The 19,437-nt window shown below is 44.9% G+C and overlaps 1 protein-coding gene across 5 annotated transcripts in view; it reads right to left on the bottom strand.

The window, feature by feature from the left end:
* LANCL2 (LanC like glutathione S-transferase 2) overlaps positions 1 to 19,437 on the bottom strand; it is an 82,104-nt gene that overhangs the window by 20,739 nt on the left and 41,928 nt on the right. For 3 of the 5 annotated variants that reach the window (XR_007479258.1, XR_004478723.2, XM_033411277.2), the window contains exons 7-8: positions 9,037 to 9,213; positions 5,999 to 6,071 (exon numbers count right to left, since the gene is read on the bottom strand). Coding sequence is in view for 3 of the 5 variants with exons in the window: in XM_033411277.2 (XP_033267168.1) it covers positions 5,999 to 6,071; positions 9,037 to 9,213 (250 nt within the window). In the remaining 2 variants the exon portion in view is untranslated. Of the gene's footprint in view, positions 1 to 3,334; positions 3,651 to 5,998; positions 6,072 to 9,036; positions 9,214 to 19,437 lie in introns of those variants that run through there. The other 2 variants (XM_033411275.2, XM_004283007.4) reach the window with 1 other exon arrangement.

Consider the following 19,437-nt stretch of genomic DNA (forward strand, 5'->3'; position numbering starts at 1 on the left):
CGCCCCGCCCGCGATGCGGAGGAGCTGTCCGAGGTCCTGACACAGGCGGGCCGGCCCTGAGCCTGAGCGGGGCTGCGCCTTTCCGCAGGCGTCCGTCGCGGGGCCGGGCGAGCTGCAGAAGGGTGGCTGTCGCCGTCACTCTTGGCACCGAGCACAAGGCCTGGCATGCTGGGTGGAGCACTTGAGCAAACTGGAGACGGAAATGGGGGCAGGGGCGCGTTGTGAGGCCGACTGGACGCGTCATAGCCTCCGTCACCCAGCGACCCAACCCCAGGGAGCAGGGGCCGTGGAGGAGCCTGCGGCCTTCCTCTGATCAGGAGAAGCGATGACGCAGCACGGCCTTCCAGGCCACCGGCCAGTTTGACAGAAGGCTGACAGGCGCTGGGGGTGACCGTCTGGTTGGAATGGACACCTGGCTCTCCTCCAGAACACAGGATGTGGAAAAACAGAGACCTGAGAGGGGCCCTTGAAGCTTAGCAAAGAGACTGGGAAGGAGTAAAGACAGTCTGTAAACACGTTTGGGGGACCTGGACCTCACGCCTGGGTCCTGCTTTTGTGAATTTAGCAAATGAAGTGATAGCGGTTGAGAACTGCCTTATGAAGTTAAGAGTATGGAATTGCACTGAATGGTTCAAGGGACCCAGGAGGGCAGGGGCACAGATGACAGGGCCTCTCCGGGGTTTCAATTTCTCACTTTCCATGTTGGGCATGTAGGGGAAGAGGTACTGAGTACAAGTCAGAAGTATGGCCACTGGCAAGAACCGTCGGGTCGGAAGCCTGACTGTCCCTCATTCCGGCTGTGACCCTGGGCAAGGCCATCAGCTTTCTCATGTGTAAGACAGTGATGAGAAGAGTGCCCACCACCATGCACGCTGTGACCCCAGCCGTGCTGGGGCCATTCACGGTGACTCAGTGTAAAGGCCTGTCACACGGGCAGGCTCAAGACAGGCTTCTCTTGGTGCTGCCCAGGGCTCGGAGGCCCTTGGGATAGAGAGAGAAAGCCGTCATTCTAGTGAAGCACCTAGGACGCCATAACGTGAGCAACGGCCACGTTTTCCGTGAGGAAGGCCATCTCCAGAAGGGCGGCCGAGGCTTCCAACCGTCGCTCTCAAAGGCAGTGGTGAGAAGAGACGAAGACCCCGCAAGTGTCACAACAAAACCATGTTTTTACTAAGTACCGAACCAGGGAACCCCACACACTTTCTGTGGACATCGTTTTCTCTTTCATATTTTAAAATGGCATTGTGCATACACATTATCTTAAACACTTAGACACATCTTGGATACAGAAATGTAAGAAATCACCGTGAGCTGCTCTGAGATCCGAAATCACACTCATCAGAACCACTAAACCAGCTCTGGGACTCCTCTGTCCCGCTGCCTCTGGGGACTGAGAGCTGGACCCGGCACCATGCAGCCGCCCGCGTCGCGCCCCAGGAAGCGGGTTACTGTGGAGTCACAGACTGCGTCTCTGTTGACATCTGGTGGGTAAGCGGGAGGGGTCAGTCCAGCTGGCTTCTAAAATAACCCTGCAAATACAATCTCCTCCGTTTACCTCACAAGCGCGCCATCTTCCCTCAGTGTGCGAGGCAGAAACAAGCCAAACGTACAAGGCATCGTGATGCCCAGGTGTCACGAAGGGTCACCCTCACTGCTTCCGGTCAGGAGACACGTGGCCAGGACCAGGGCCTCCATGAGCTGCCCCCTCTTGCTGAGGGGGGTGAATCCTGTGCAGCCCCACTGGCCTCCCCTGAGAAATGAGACGGCTTGGGTAACACTCTGTGCCGAAGCCCCGGGGGCTGCCCTGAGCTTTGGCCGAGGTGGCAGCAGTGCAGCTGGGCTGAGCTGTGACACCAGGGGAGCTCTTCGGACAAACAGCCCCTCAGCTCACTCACGTCCCCGCCTGCAGGTCCCGGGGAACCGGGCTGCCTGAGACGCACATGAGCAGGCCCGGGAAGACGGTTAAAACACAACCGTGAGGATTTATACCCATGGAAGTCATCAGCCTAACCTGAACAGTCGTGACGGAGACTCATGAGGCATCATTTAGAAACCGAAGGGCACGTGTTCGGGAGTCAGCCCCACCGCCAAGGCTCAGCGGGACCCTGAGGACTGCACAGAATCACACACGTGTGAAGGATCTGTCTTCTACATGGACACTCTTTCACCTTTATGAAAGGAGTGGAAACGAGGCTGATAAACATCTGACAATCCCTTGTAGATAAGGACCAGACCATCAGAGAGACCTATCTTGTCTTTTATGAACTGGCTTAGCTCATGAGAAGTCTGTACAGTCCTAGACCACTCACACCATGACAGCAAAACTCTCCTAAAAACAGATGTACAGGGTATAATTACTGAGGGTATGCTAACCCAAAGTAATGCCCAGTTTTAAAATAAAAGTTGTCAGACAGAATCGTAATTTTCTTGGTTAGAAGACTGCTTTCCATATGCATAAATGCAGACTAGTACTTTATGCTTAATACATTTCATCAAAGGTGAGACTTTTATCAACCAAATAGTAGACAAAAATAAGGACTAAATTCATTCCAATTTGTACTTGGATAACTTACCAAGTTTTGGAGTAAGTTTAATTGGAGGGACATGGAAGAGATGAATATCTTTCTGCTTATTATGCATCTGGAATTGTATCCACTGCACTTATAACACTAAGTTATAATGTTGATAGAACCGAGGTGCAGCCTGCTTTAATAATACACACTGAATCTAGACTTGCCAGCCCTCAGTCGCTGCTACATGATTTACAATGTGGCCACGAACACGGTTCCCTCGAGTGGCCCTGGTGTCATGAGTCCACCCCCCAGGGCACGGGCTGCCTTGGATTGCGAGGAGGGTCCGGAACTTCACACGAATAGCCTGAGAATGGGAGCCCCAGCAGAGCTGCAATGCACCCCCTTTGGCTTCTTAAAAACACTGAGGTGAGCACAAAACACAAAGAGGGAGCATTCGACTACCTGGTGGAAAGGCTCACCACCCCCTACTCCAGCAAACCCCCTCTACCTGTTCTATTTCTTTTCATTTCTGGAGTGGTCTTTCTCTCATGCTGATCTGAAAGGTACCCACAGAAAATGCTGGAAAGTCTTACGACTGGGACATCACTGCGGAGAATATTCTGTTACATAGGACGGACACCACCTGCCTATTTCCTGTTTGTCAGTACAGAAAACACCCCACTTTAAATATTATGTACAGAGAAGAGGCTGCCGCATGCCCTCATGCACAGCCAGCTCGGGCTCATGGACAGAGAAGGGCTTCCGTTTAGAACCTACACCTACAGACAGCAAACACCAAGAGACATGCACACACTACAGAGAACTGGACACGAGGAATTCATATTTTACACCAGTGAGGGTACACTGTTACAGAACGCTGATGGGATGGTCTGTCATCACACTCTGACACAGGGGGTCTGGGAGGGTGCCTGCTTCTCCTTTTTCTCCCTCTTTCAGGATTCACACTTGGTTCCGTGTCAGGCATTAAGCAACCCGGTGGCTTCTGGTCCAGTTGGATCTCTCAGTCGTCTTTTTGCACCTTTGTATCCCTCTGTGGAGAGCCGAGTTCAAATGCTGGAAACCGTGATGCCTCTGGGGCCAGGATGTCGGAGAGGAAGTGAACAGTGCCAGCCATACCTGCAACGCAAAACGCGGTCCTTCGTGAGAAAGGGTGCGTGGTGGGGTCCAGAACCAAGTGAGCTCTGATCGCTGCCTTTACTGGGGCTGTAAGGATGTGGGAAAAGGTGGGGAGGACTTTGAAAATAACTTCACACGCACAAAAAGGAAGTCTTCACATCAGCACCCAGCAGGTAATACCAGTTTTCTTCATTATCTTAATTTTAAAAATTGGTTTCTGAGCTTTAATCTTGTATCTTGACACTTTAAGATGATTTCACAGAAGTGCTAACACAGAAGTTAAGGGCGCTGCTACTGTGATATTCCAACATATAAACGTCCTCTCAGAGCCTTTACATTTTTATTCCAAACGGAAGGTTGCACTTTGGGTTTCAAAAATGTTATTTTGAAACGAACTTTACTTGCTTGGTCAAAGTCCCCACCGCCAATCACTGCAGTAACTCAGCAGCCTACCCGAAGGATCCCTTGGAGGGAGGGAGCTCCTCCACAAAGGGTCCTGGGCGCTGTGGGCCCTTCCAGCCTAGTGGCCTCCACACCGGCACTCACCCATCCAACGAGAACCTAGTCAGCGCCTCCTGCCAGGCACTTGTGAGGCACAGGGGCCCAGAAGAATGCAAGAGCTTCCCAGCCTCTCGGGAGGGTACATTCGAAGATTTTCACCCGCTGGGGCTTTGAATTTGCCATTATCAACTTGAATTTATGAACCTGAATGAACTCCATTTAGAGTTCAGGTATTAACTGTGTTATATCTGATACAAATACACCTCATTTTTATGACCCAAAAGACGACATTTTTATTCTGAGAAACATTTTTTTCATTACGGTTTCTTTGAATATTAAAAAGATCTTATTCTGCAAAAGATAATGACAGACGCTCTAATTTTTGCTCGTTTATCTATTATATGATTAAAATCTCAGTAGCTGAAATAAAACACGGCATTAGCACGACAGACAGTTCAGACATCAAGAAGATAACGAAGGACTGCCACCAAAGCTTTTTATGCACAAAAATTTAACCCCTCAGGTGAACTGGAGCAATATCTTGAAAATACAAACTACTAAAACTCACTGAATATGAAACAGATAACTTGAACAGCCTTGTAACCTATTAAACAAACTGAATTTGTAAATTTCAAACTCCCAGAAAAGAAATCTCTTGGCTAGGAAGGTTTCGCTGAAGAATGCTACCAAACATTTAAATGAGAATTCTTCCACCAATTAATATACAATCTATTACAGAAAACAGAGGAGAAGGTACTTCTCAGTACAGTTTATTAGGCCAGCATTACCCAGATAGCAAAACCAGACAAACACAGTATAACAAAGGAAAACTACAGGCCAATATTCCTCATGAATACAGACACAAAAATCATCAACATATTAGCAAATATAATTCTGCAATACATAAAAAGAACTGTACACCATGGCCAAGTAAGGTTTATTCCAGAGATGCAAGGTTGGCTTAATATTTGAAAATCAACCAGTGTGATCCACAGTGCTAGGGGCCTGAAGAAGAAAAGCCACATGATCTTACCAACTGATGCAAGAAAAGCACCTGACAAAATTCAACACCCATCTAATTTTTGAGTTTTTAAAAAGTATTCATTTATTCCTTCTGAAATTTATTTTGGAATTACTATAAAAGGTGGCTCTAAAGTAATTAAAAAGTCACCATCCATTCATCGTAACGCCATTAACGTTTGCCCTCTGGTTTCTGTGGCTTATGTTCCAAATTACCATTACACACACACACACTAAACAAAGAATATCTGAGTCTCTGTAGGACTTCCGTTTTGTTTTCCTGAATTATATTCTATGTACTGTGTGTGCCTGGAGCAGACTCGCAATGTGTTTGCTGGTTTCTTTCATTGCTCTTGTTTTTCAGAACTGTCTTCAATATTCTCATTATTTTTTCCAACTACTAATACTTGTACTTACTAACACTTTTAAATTACTAATATTATTTACACTTCTTTACATGACCTAATTAAATACATTTAAGTAACTAACCAAGTCTGCTGTGAATAGATCAATACTACACGCACAATATTACCGACGAAATGCACAGGAGTAAACGTTATTTTCTTCCATTACTGAGCAGCAGACAGCCTATGCCTATACAGGTCACAAAAGATCTAAAAATACTTGGAGGAAGTTCACAGGAGCACACACAAAACAGGCAAGGTAAAGAGACTCAATATAATTTTCAGCAATGAACGACTCTGCTCACGGTATTTACCAGCTGTGCAGCGATTACTAATTAAGATCAACTGTGATGGTGCACAGAGTCAGGAGAACCAAATGCACACACCCAGATACTTAAACCTGGAGCTTTCCCTCACTCTTACCTTCAAAGAGAGAATAGGGTCTGTCAGGAATGCGGCAACCATGTGTTCCATATTCTAGGCACCATTCTGCAAACTAGGGAGAAAGACATTTCTTTTTAAGAGTGGGGATTTCACTTGGTGAAAATGGAACGCCTAAGACACTGCAGTGAATTCACCCAGAATCAAAGAAAGCAGACTCCCAGGCAACAGAGTGGTCAGGAGCGTGAGCTCGGAGGGACTCGGCACCACCTCTTCTGAGCAGGTGAGACCTGGCAAGCTGTGTCACCTGCCTAGGCCTGCTTCCTCCTCCGTAGGGGGGAATTTACCCAGGAAGGTTGTTGGGAAGGCTGAAGTAAGGAATCTCACAGCCCAACAACCTCCGGTCTTTTCTAAGCACCGCCTCCTGCCCCTGCAGGCCCTCCGTCCAGATTAAAACACTGGCTCTGAAACCGCTTGCCTGGCTGCGCTCTCTGGGCTCACCGCCAGCCCCTCTGCTGAACACGCAGCCCTCCCGCCCTCCCTTCTCTCCCCACTGCTCCCCGGCCGGCCCACCCACTGCCCACTGCCCACCCTGCTCATCTTGAAAACTCATCCCTTAGCTTTATCAGCAATTTCCTCTGAGCTCCCCTGACCCTTTCTTCTTAAACCTCTTCAATGGATTTTTGTAACATTATAATAAATTTCCCTTTTTTGCTTAGGTAACTTATTTTTTGTCATGTGTGTATAAAGAATCATAAATTCAGCACATACACAATAAAACTTTCTACCCTCCAAGTCTGCTCACTCTTCTAGCTTGTTCGATGCACCACCATCTATTCAGAGACCAGAGAGACATTCACACATTTCTGTCTTCTCCACATTAAGAAAACCCACTGAATTCTGTGGGCTCAGCTCCATATCTGTATTTTTTTTAGTGTCTATCATGAGGAATTTATTTATTTTTTTAACATCTTTATTGGCGTATACTTGCTTTACACTGGTGTGTTACTTTCTACTTTATAACAAAGTGAGTCAGCTGTATCAATTGCTTAAGTGTTTCTGAATCTCTCCTCTTTAGTATCACAGCCAATGCCCTTGGGTTTATAACTCAACATTTCTTGCATTAATTATTAAACAACAATTTGGAGAAACCCAAATTGTTTACCTCTACCTCATCCATTCCACCGTGGCCACGGCAATCCTTCTGAGAGGAGTCTGGACATGAATCACAAACCTTTGGGAAGCCCCGCCTGCAGATGAGAACCACCCAGGAGCTGGTACCCGGGGGCCTGGGCTCCCGCAGAACCGGGCCCAGGGTGTGGTCCAGGGACTCTTTTTTTTTTTGCAGTACGCGGGCCTCTCACTGTTGTGGCCTCTCCCGTTGCAGAGCACAGGCTCCGGACGCACAGGCTCAGCGGCCATGGCTCACGGGCCCAGCCACTCCGCGGCATGTGGGATCTTCCCGGACCGGGGCACGAACCTGCGTCCCCTGCATCGGCAGGCGGACTCTCAACCACTGCGCCACCAGGGAAGTCCCAGGCACTCTTTTAAAGCTCCAGTGACTCTAAGGTGTAACCAAGGCTCAGATCTACTGACTAAGGGGAAGGACCAGCTTGCTTTGGCCTCGGCCCCTCTGACTTCACCCCTCGCCCTTGCACCCTCCCGTGCTGAGCACTCGGGGTCAGGCTGCACTGTGCTGTGCCTGCCTCCATGGCTCTGCAGGGGCTCTTCTCCTACTGGGGTGCACTTTGCCTCCCCATGCCCTGCCTTCCTGGCCCACCTGAAAAGCTCCACATCTTTAGAAAACTAGCTGTGCCTCAGCCCCCATGAAGCCTTCCCCAATCCCCATATTTTCTTACCCATCTGCTACTGTGACTGCCGTCCACCTGAACTGCCCCTCGCCTCGCTGACCCCAGCTCCTGCCCTGCTCTGCTCTGGCCAAGGGAACGCTGCGGGCCCCAGGGTGCTCACCCCGCCAGCTTCCTCGGCTGGCGGCACCGCTCCCACCCGCCTGCTCAAGCTCCAGCTCTGCTCTGGGTCTCAGCCTACATGGCACCCCCGACGCCCGGGTCAGGCACCTGCCCTCTGCATCCCCACAATACCCCGCGCGACCTCTGCTGAGTGTGGGCACTACGACCGCGTGCGTGTCTCGGGGCACCAGGTCGGAAGGCTCTGTTCCATCTGGTGTGAGAAAAGGCTTCAGAATAGTAATAAATATACAGAATAAGCCTCCATCTGTCAAGGGTCATTGGACATTTTGGTGCATTTTCTTCCAATCTTTTTTTCTGTGTTCCTGTAACTTTATTTTGTGAAATGTGTATAGCAATAGAAACACCAGCAAACATTTACTGAGTCTTGTTTTGTGCGTCCATTTTCGCACATCCGATGCGTATTTATTAAGCCTGTCCTTGGTGCCGGCACTGCCCTAGGTACGGGGTAGGGTCGGGACGTTGACTAGGAAGATCACGCAGCTCGTGGTCTAGGGTGCGGCACACTCAGGAACAAGCAGAAGCGCACGGTGAGTGCCCTGTGGCTCTGTCACTGGGGAGACCTCAGAGGTTGCCTCCACCAGGCAGATTTCGGAGAAGCCCCAGGAACACTGCGCCCCGTGGAGAGCGGGGGGCAAGGCAGGGGAGAGGCAGGCAGGGGCCGAGGCACACGGGGCTCTCCACTTCGGGGCTGTGGGTGCCGCTCACGGGCAGTGGGAAACCACTGGAGGATTTTAAGCAGGGGCAACTACCGACGACCTGCCCATTACCTCAACTGATTCTTCCTGGAACAAATTTAGGAGGCGGGTAGTATTTTTACAGATGAGGAAACTGAGGCTTGAAGAAGGGGTGCCCCAAAGTCATGAAGCTAATAAATGCACAGGAGGGCATCCTAACAGGTCATGAATGCATTTCCACCCCTTAGTCCCATTGTACAGATGGTACGGCCAAGGCACACGGCCGCCAGGGACAAGGCTCTGCAGAAGAAACCGCAGAGTTGAGAGAAACATGTCTGAAGGAGGAGAGAGCTGTATTTGGGCTCTGTGTGTGCCCTGGAGGGTTCAGAAGCGGTTCGGATAGAGATGCCCTTACCTTGCAAGCGCGGTAGAGGTACTTCTTGTCCCGCGTGAGGTGGTAAAGGGAAAGGAAAGAGTAGCCGTTGCCAGCGGTCCCATGGCAGATCCCATAGCCCTTCCGCAGCAGACCTCGCTGCCAAATCACGTCGCTGCACTCCATGGCCTCCTTCAAGTACTTCTCCTCCTTAAACACCTGGGCGATGAGAAACAAAGCGGTGTTAAACAGAGGTCTTATGCAACGAGTTAGCGAAATACTTCCCCTTTCTGTTTAGGAAACTGCACGGCGTTCAGAAACCTGAAATGACAGGTAAACCAAGCCCAGAGGCAGCAGCACTGCACCAGGTACCGTGCCTCCTGGGACCTGTAGGCTGCAGCTGTGACACTCCTACTCGTGCAGAGGGCAGTCGAGGATTCCGCACTGTCCCGTCATGCAGGTCAGGAACATTCCACATCCTAGGTTAGCCACACATCCAACGCACCCGACGAGCTGTCATAAACCGTCACAAGGAACCCCGCAAAGAGTGTCCTCAGCCCCAGCGCCAGGCGGCACCATCTCCACGCAATGGTTTATGGGGACGGAGGGACAAACGTGCTCATTGGAGGCAAGTGCGCCAGCATGAGGAAGCTTTCGCTCCCCCAGATTCCCCTGGACACTCCTCTGTCTCCTCTCATTTCATTTATTTTCTTTCCCTGGTCCTCTCCTCTGAATCTGTTATTAGCAGTCTCCCCTGCTTATTAGCTCATTCCATTCTAGTGCAAATGCGTTTTGGACCACGGATTAGAGGCAAAAGGTCACTGGAGAAGAGCTCCTTGGGGCGGCAAAGGGGACCCTCCTTGTGACTGCTGAGCGGTGACTCCTGGGCACCCGCCGAGGAGGCTCTGAGGTGCAGGAAAACCCAAGTGCCTGAACTGCGACCAGCGCCTGCCGTGGCCAGCAGGGGACGGAGGCAGGTCCGCACCGCAGTCACCACTCCGGGCGCAGGGCCTCGCCAGGGGCAGGAGCAGGCCTCTCGGTCATAAAAGCAGCTGAGACGTGGACTCTGGGGCCCCTGAGTGTCAACCTCAGCTCTGTCACCTTTTAACTGTGACCAAGGACAAGGCACCTCTTACGTCTTAATGTACTATAAAAAGATACCCTTTCTTCATCTCAGCGGCTTGTGGTATTAAAATGAAGTAACACACAAGAAGCTCTCAGAACACTGCCTGGCGCACGGTGAGTGCTACTTCCGAGCTGTCACTGACCACCATCCTTTCTGTGTTATGAGGCCGGCACAAACATGTCATCCTCGCATTCGCATCTTAAGCCTCTTAAAATGAATTCTAGAAGGAACCTTGCTCCCATCCTGAAAAAGATTAGGTCAAAGCTGACAGGTGAAAGGAGACTGTTTTGGAGGCTCTGTCATAAAATCACGCTGAGTAAGGCCAGTCCTAAAGAAAACCTGACTGGCTCCTTTCTGATGGTCACCCAGGGGTACGTGAAATCAATCGGACTTCTTTCCCGTTGTCCCTGTCCCCCTGGTGAGACTGAAGCTGCTAGAGGCACCCCACACAGCGAGCTTTACCTTCCTTCCCCGGCGCATGCCCGCAGCACGCCCACCACGCCCACTACCGTCACACACTCATGCTCCACGTAAGGAGCTACTCTGAATAGCGGGCCATTTGAGGGGCTTCCCTGGTGGCGCAGTGGTTAACAATCCGCCTGCCAATGCAGGAAACATGGGTTCGAGCCCTGGTCCAGGAAGATCCCACATGCCGCGGAGCAGCTAAGCTCGAGCGCCACAACTACTGAGCCTGTGCTATAGAGCCCACGAGCCACAACTACTGAGCCCATGAGCCACAACTACTGAGCCTGCACTCTAGAGCCCGCGAGCCACAACTACTGAGCCTGCGCTCTAGAGCCCACGAGCCACAACTACTGAGCCTGTGCTCTAGAGCCCGTGAGCTGCAGCTACTGAGCCCACGTGCCACAACTACTAAGCCTGCACTCTAGAGCCCGTGCTCTGCAACGAGAAAAGCCACCGCAATGAGAAGCCCACGCACCGCAACAAAGAGTAGCCCCCGCTCGCCTCAACTAGAGAAAGCCCACGTGCAGCAACGAAGACCCAACGCAGCCATAAACAAACAAATAAATATTCCTTTAAAAAAAATAGTGGGACATTTGAAAATTTAATGCAACTGAAGCTCCCAGATTTATCTTCTCTACATTGTAGCCATTATAACTTGGCCAGAAAATCTATTTACTGATCCACATTACCTCTCTCAAATCGTAAATTTCCCTGGGAAATGTCATGACACAGTTTGAAGAGACAGTGCGATGCAGAGGAAGATGTTAAGAGATCTGGAGTCGGAAGACATGGCTGGACTCCCTCTTCCACTACAACTGACCGAGTAACTTTGGGTGAGTCATCGTAACTTCTCTGACTCTGTCTGCTCATATTAGAAAATGAACTGATGCTGAGACAACCAAATGTTGAAAACAGAGACAAGCATTTGGGGCAGTTATTAAAAATCTTTAAGGATGAAAAAGAAACTAAATACATCATCAATGAATGGTTTGGAAATCTCAGAGAAACATTACTATAAAAAGAAATAGATATTCAGGAACTGAAAAAACACCAATAGATGAAATTAAAAACTTATTGAGTAAGGCTTAATAGAGAAGAACTCATTAGTGAATATGAAGCTAAATAAATAGAAATTATACAATCTGAATTACAGAAAAGAAAAGAAATTAAAAACAAAAGCCTCAGAGACCTGTTGGAAAGTAAAGGCTTAATGTTTACCAAATGTAGTGGAAGACATACAAGTTCAAGAAGCGTAAAGGCTCTCAAGCAGGATAAACACAAACAGATACACATGAGTACATGATAAAAATATTGAAAACCAAAAAGAGAAAATCCCGAAAGCTTCCAGAGAAAACACAGACTACTTATAAGAGAACAATATAAAGAATGACTAACATCCTAAAAACAGTGAAGGCCAGAAGACAGTGGAGCAGTATCTTTAAAGAACTGAAAGGAATAAAAAAAACTGTCAGCCTAGATATTCAGCAAAAACATCTTCAAAGAATGAAGGTGAAATTTACAATAGCCAAGACATGGAAGTAACCTAAATGTCCATAGACAGATGAATGGATAAAGATGTGGTACATATATACAATGGAATACTACTCAGCCATAAAAAAATAAGAAAATAATGCCACTTGCAGCAACATGGATGGACCTAGAGATTATCACACTAAGTGAAGTTAGAAAGAGAAAGACGAATGCCACATGATATCACTTATATGTGGAACCTAAAATATGACACAAATGAACTTACCTATGAAACAGAAACATACTCACAGACATAGAAAACAAACTTATGGTTACCAAAGGGGAAAGGGGGGAGAGATAAATTAGGAGTTTAGGATTAACACACACACACTACTATATATAAAATACATAAACAACACGGTCCTACTGTATAGCACAGGGAACTACAGTCAATATCTTGTAATAATCTATAAGGGAAAAGAATCTGAAAAAGGATATATATAATATCTCTGAATCACTTTGCTGTACACCTGAAACCAACGCAACACTGTAAATCAACTATACTTCGCACAGGGAACTACAGTCAATATCTTGTAATAATCTATAAGGGAAAAGAATCTGAAAAAGGATATATATAATATCTCTGAATCACTTTGCTGTACACCTGAAACCAACGCAACACTGTAAATCAACTATACTTCAATAAAAAACATAAAATAAGAGAGTGAAGAGTAGGAGCCAGTGGTACCACAGCCCTCTGAGACCACACACAGTTTCACATCTAACCCTTTGTAGAGTGAACCTAGCTCTTCTGCACCACTGTGGACTAGAACACACCCTGTCCCTTCCTCAAACCTGGTCCCCGAGACCTCTCCTCGGTATAACCCTGTTGTGGATTGCATGGTATGAAGCAGAATTCAGAATTTTTTAATACCTGGTGTAATTTTCCATTGAGCTATAAGATTCTGACCTTACTCCCTCTGCCTCTTAAGCTTTTCCAAGGGAAAACTGGGTTGATTTTTTTCTTTTATGGCTTAATACATGACTACATGCAACAGCCTTTGGGATGCAAATCAGTATTTGTCTTACTGCCATGGTGTTTACCATTTCTTCATAAACATTGTGAATAACAATGTCTGCTCCAAGGAAATGAAGGTTTTTTTCCCTTCCTTCTTAATGCTTTCATCTTTTTATCCAATATTTCCTTTATGTTCTTTAAGATGATTTCAACTACTAAAATTAAAGCCTTCAAGGAAAATATCAAAACAGGAAAAATGAGCTCATATTCAGTGAAACTGGATTGGTAAGAGGGTCTGGACTTGCCAAGAAACAAACATGACAGGAAGTTAATAACACTACTTAACATTTTTTTTTTATTCTCATAAGTAGAAGTGACGTTTCAGCTGATTCATTTACAAGACCTCTTCCAGTAACAATACTCAATTTATTAGGAGATTAACCTTACAATATTTTAGTAGTTAATTAAAAAACTAATTCCTAAGAGGCATTTCCACTGTAGGTCTTGGAGAGAAGGAATCCTTCACAATTTTCCACTTCAATTTTTTTTTCCTCTTCCATTTAGACTTAGTAGCCAATCTGATGGGGCAGCAGAACTGAGTTTTCTTATGTACAGGGTAATATTCACCTCTTTCATTGCTTTTGCTTATTATTAGGCATTCCTAAAGTGCAAGGGAATTTCTGGATCAGTTATTACAAAACCCCTGTTCTGTGCAGTTTTGGGGATAATAAAGAAATGTCCACAGAATTGATCTAGATGTTCACGGTAAGGATAGCATTCTTCACAAACCACCACAGGATGTGGAAGGAAGATTGAAGCACCACCCCAGAGGGACTGTTTCAGATTTTGCCCATGGAAATCACCATTGTAGGAACAATCAGGAAGCAACCAAAACTTTCACCTATATTAGGAAAAGTTCCCTGATATGTAAAGCAGATGTACTAGTAATCCCAAAATGTCAGGCTCACCTTGAAAACTATAAAGCAATTCGGTACAAACTGCACCAGTGCCACAGGAATATGTAACAGTAGGAATTCTACTGTTAGAATTGTATCAGTTCATTCGGATGTCAAGAACCACACATCGTCATCACACAGAACTGCAAGAAATTTTCTTCAGTTAGAGGAAGATACAGAATCCTCGTTATCACAGATTCCACAACGATCTACAAACTAGAGGCTGTTTGCAGACATGCATTCCTTGCAAGAATCATCTCTTTGACAATGGATCATCCTTTAAGTAATCTGCTGAATCAATGAAAGCCAGGCCAAAGGAGTTCCGACTGGCGCATTCAAGTGGGTGGCTCCAAGCAGAACATGGTGCCCATATGGCGCTCACCACCTGAGGCAGGGCCGGAGGCACGGGACTGTTTAGCAGTGAGTTGGGATCCAAATGCATGCACTACAACTAAAATATACTGTCCTTTATTTTCCATTATGAAAAAAAAAAAAAGAATGAATGAAAGTGAAATAAAGACAAATTTAAGATAAGTGATAGATCTGCTGTCACCAAACCTGGACTATAAGAAATGCTAAAGGAAGTTCTCTGGGCTGAAGGAAATGATACTTGATAGAAATGTGGACCTTCAAGAAGGAATAAAGAGCACTGAAAAGAGGAAATATACAAATACATATCAAAGACCATCTTCTTTGCTTGTCTTAATTTCTTTAAAATACATAGGACTATTTAGAAAGCAAAAATTATAAAACTATACTGGGGGTTTATAACATTTGTTGATACATCTTGACAGATGTAATAAAGATGTACAGAACTGCTGTCAAGAGAACTAGGCGCTTACTATCTCCTTACATTTTATATGAAGTGCATGTACAATGTTAATTCTAAGCAGACTGTGAAAAGTTAAGGATGTATATTGCAATGTTAAAGATGTATATTGAGCAACCACTAAAAAAATGTTCAAATAGATATAGCTAAAAGAGTCAACAGAGAAATTAAAATGGAATTCCAGAAAATATTGTTACTCTCTCTTACCTCCCTGAAAAGGCAAGAAAGAAAAAACAGAGGAGGAAAAAAGAGTTCCAAGATGTAGCCAATAGAAACCATATGGAAAAATGGCAGAGCTAAATCCAACCACATAAATAATTACATTAACTATATATGAACTTAACATTCCAAATTAAAGGCTGAGGTTGTTAGACTGCATTGCTAGACAACGCCCAACTATGAAGACACACACTTTAAATATAAAGACTTCAAAAACTATAAAATATTGCTGACATAAATAAAAGAAAACGTAAAAAGTGGAGAGATATACCATATTTGTGCATAAGAACACTCAATATTGGTATCAATTCTACCAAAACTGTTCTACAGATTGAATGCAATCTCAGTCATAATCCCACTAGGCCTCTTTTGCTGACAAACTGATTTCTAAAACTTATACAGGAATACAAAGGATCTAGAATATTTAAAGCAATTTTGAAAAAGAAGAACAAAGCTGAAGTCTTAAATTACCTGATGTCAAAACTTAGAGTAAAGCTAAAGTAATCCAAACAGCATGGTATCACAGTGACAGATAAAGAAGCCAAAGAAACAGAACAGAGAGCCCAGAAATAAACCTACACTTACTAGGTCATTTGACTTTTGAACTAGTGCCTCTACAGGTACCAAATCAATCAATGGGGAAATCAAATGATGTGGGAACAATCAGATACTCCTATGGTTAAAAAAAGTTCTTCACTCCTTACTTCACATAATATAATACACAAAACTTAATTTGAGACAGTTCTCAACGTAAAATCTAAATCCATGAAGCATGTAGGAGAATACTATCTGTATAACCTGGGAGTAAGTAAAATTTCTCAGACAAGATACAGAAAGTAGTTACCATTACAAAAAACACACTGATAAGGCAGATTTTACCAGAATTTAAAACTCTATTCATTAGAAAATGCCATAAAGAACATGATCAGGCCAACTACAGACTGGGAGAAATTATTTCCAAAACGTATCTGACAAAAGGACCTACAACCAGAACATAGGAAGAATTTTTATGACTCCATAATAAAAGGAAAACAATAAATACATAAAACAGTGTGGGTAAAAGATATAAACAGACACTCAACAAAGATACACAGTTGACCCTTGAACAACATGGGGGTTGGGGTGCCGGCCCCCACCTTGTTGAAAACCCTCGCGTAACTTTACAATGGGCTCTCTCTGTATGCCATTCTGCATCCCCGTATTCACCACACTGCATACCGTGTGGTACCACAGCACTGTATTTACTGAAAAAAGCCATGTATAAGTGGCCCCACGCAGTTCAAACCCATGTTGTTCAAGGGTCAACTGTACAAACAACCCATGAGCACAAGCAAAATTGCTCGACATCATTAACCATCAGGAAGGCACAAACTAAAGCCACAATGAAACACCCACCGGAATAAAATCAAGATGCCTTTTAACACCAGGTGTTAGCAGAGATGCGGAGCGACTGGAACTCTGTTTACACTGCAGATGGAATGTAAACCGGTACAGCCCTTTGAGAAAAGGTCTGGCAGTGTCTTATGAAACTAAAAGAGCTACCTTCTGATCAAGCAGTTCTACTCCTAGTTACTAGCCGCGAAGAAATGCAAACATATGCCTACGAAAAGGTCTGTACAAGAATGTTCACTATAGCTTATTCACAATAGCAAAAAACTAGAAACAACTGAAAAACAAAGGCATAAACTGTGGTACGTTTATAAATGATGCTTAATATTAGGAAGATACCAGAATCTTGAGGAAGGAGGAAAGAAAATATAGTTTGAAAATAATCTCTCCAGGTGATCCTGATATACACCACCTAGAAAGACATTCCACGTTAGAAATAATCAACTTACAAATGAGCTTCTGGAAATTAATTCATATGAAAACATTTTCTGACGGACAGTGAAGAGTCGACCATGAGGACGCATTCTAACCCAGGTCTACTGTGGGAATTTCAGAGCAGGCTTGTGGGTGCAGGAGGCGAAGGTATGGTTGTTTCACACATCTGGCCCAGAATCAAAGGATTACTTTGATATCACTTTGGTATGACTTACCTGGTTTTCCTGGGCAACATATTTACTTTTCCAAATATAATTTTATTTGACCAATGCTAGCATTTGTTTATTAGTGGCTGAGTCCACACAAACTGCTAATGCCCCAGGGCCTAAATGTGTGGTTAGAAGGTGGTAGGATTTGTTACCGTAACCTGTAATTTACTGTCAGATAATTAAGAACTGATCGTAACTATTCATCAAAATGGACTCCAGCTATGAGGTCCACAAATGTAATTGTTAGGAAATCATTTGCAAGTAACAAAATTCCTAATACAGCATAGAAATATTGTTAAAAATCTTGACATTTTTTCCAAGACCATCTACAATACTACATAACTGCAAATAATACATGTTCATACCAAGAAGAGTATATCCTACGTGAAATGTGATTAGCATCTATAGGAAGGGAACACAAATTTAGTGTGAATCTGGACTCAAATTATAGTTTTATTTGTGAAAGATATTAATATGTTTTTAAAATACTTGAACACCTTATGCCTTCCTAAGTGCTGCTGAAGGACTTACCACTTTATGTGCCAGCATAAGAAACTGCTGAAACCTTGTTATTACACAAAATTTAAACATTTCCTCATTTTGAGAGATGGCTTCAATGGACAATGACCCTCTTAATCTGAGTTAACAATAACTTGAGAGAAAATAGAGTCTAGAGCTGTGTTTCTCTAGCTTTGTGCCACCCCCTGTCCTGGCCAAGTACAAATTTCATACTCCACTAACTTATACTCTGAAGACGTATTTTCACCCCCAACTGTAAAACTACATGATCTATGCTTCTTCAAACTACCAGTGACACCTTCTGCCCCAGAAGATTCCGCTATTCCTCCCCTTCCTCGTGTTTGGGAATTCTGAAGGACATGGACAAAATTAAGTTTTAGTGACTAAGTATGGGATCTTATTGACATTGTCCATGCTTCTAGAAAAGAGGAACTTCTGTTTGGAATCAGTGTGTGGGGGGGGTGGGGGCGGGGACAGGCACCCAGTGGTCTCTGGAGCGGAAGCCCTGCAGGCAGGAGCCGGGCTGGGACGCGGTGGCCCTGCCGCTGGCAGGGGTCTGTGGCGCCTGCTCCCTTGGTTCCAGCAGTGGTGGAAGCAGATGGTGACCACGGTCAGCATGGCTAATGAAAACGGAACTGCCCAGGACAAGGGCCCACTGAGAGGCCTGGCTCCTGACCACTTCTTACTGGCCACAGCTCAGCTCCTAAAGCAGGAGTGGGGAGACCCCCAGAAGCCATGACTACCAGCCACCAGGAGTGCCCACCTCTAGAGCTGATCCTCTTGAAAGCAAAAGGGAAAAGGAGTTTGACAAATAGAAGCTTTCAGCTTTTAACAGTCAAACGTCTGTTTTGAATACCAAAGGATTCCTGTTTATGCTGTCAGTACTGTGCTCAGATACTATGGTTGGATATTTATAATATCACAGACTTATCTCTATGTCACTGAAGTTACATTTCCTCTAAAGCTCTAGAAAAGGGGAGGCAATGACTTGAACAGAAGTCTGTTCTAATTTAAAAGCTGAGGTATTGTTAAGAAGATGAATCATTAAGTTCTTCAGATCTCCAAAAAGTATACTTCGTTGTGCTTTCCTCTCATCAAACATCATAACTTTGAGTTATTTTCTTGAATGCTCGTACCTGACTTCTATATTATGTGAGTATTTTTGGTGTTATTGTTGTAGGACTAAAAAATTCTGAGAAATCAGCCTAAATCGTGAAAGGTTAATTCCCCACAATTTTTCTAAATAATTTATTATAGTTAATGACAAAAGGAAAATAAAATTGATTCAGGGACCAGTTCTTCTGTAATTTTCAGGTAGACATATGAATTCTGCTCCAGTAAGCCTATTTCTGCAAAACTAAGAGACCCTGCCAAAACACTAATCAGTCACAGCGGTTACATTTGTATACTCTGGTATATAAGCAACAATCTCCAACAAAGACGCATTAAAAGAAAAAGAAAATTGCAAAAGAAGAATTGTTTGCTTTCAACTTACATGATAATTCTAAGTCCAGGGGAGAAATCAACAGTATTCTTAATACTATGCCCAGATAGATCTACAGAGTCTACTACAATTCATCAGTAAAGGTACTGCCTAATTTCCAATAATACCTCATACGTGTAAAAATTTGAATGCCACATCAATCTTTTGTAAATAATTTTATAATAATTTAAAACTCAAATTTAACAGCTCCTGAATCATCATCATCCGGCAATAAAGGCTTATTCAAGCAAGGAAATCAAATGATGTGAAGGCAAATAAAAAGCATTTTGGTTATAATACTGCCTCCTGCCTTATTGGATATTCA

The sequence above is a fragment of the Orcinus orca genome, chromosome 9 (assembly GCF_937001465.1).
Source record: "Orcinus orca chromosome 9, mOrcOrc1.1, whole genome shotgun sequence".
Taxonomy (NCBI): Eukaryota; Metazoa; Chordata; class Mammalia; order Artiodactyla; family Delphinidae; genus Orcinus; species Orcinus orca.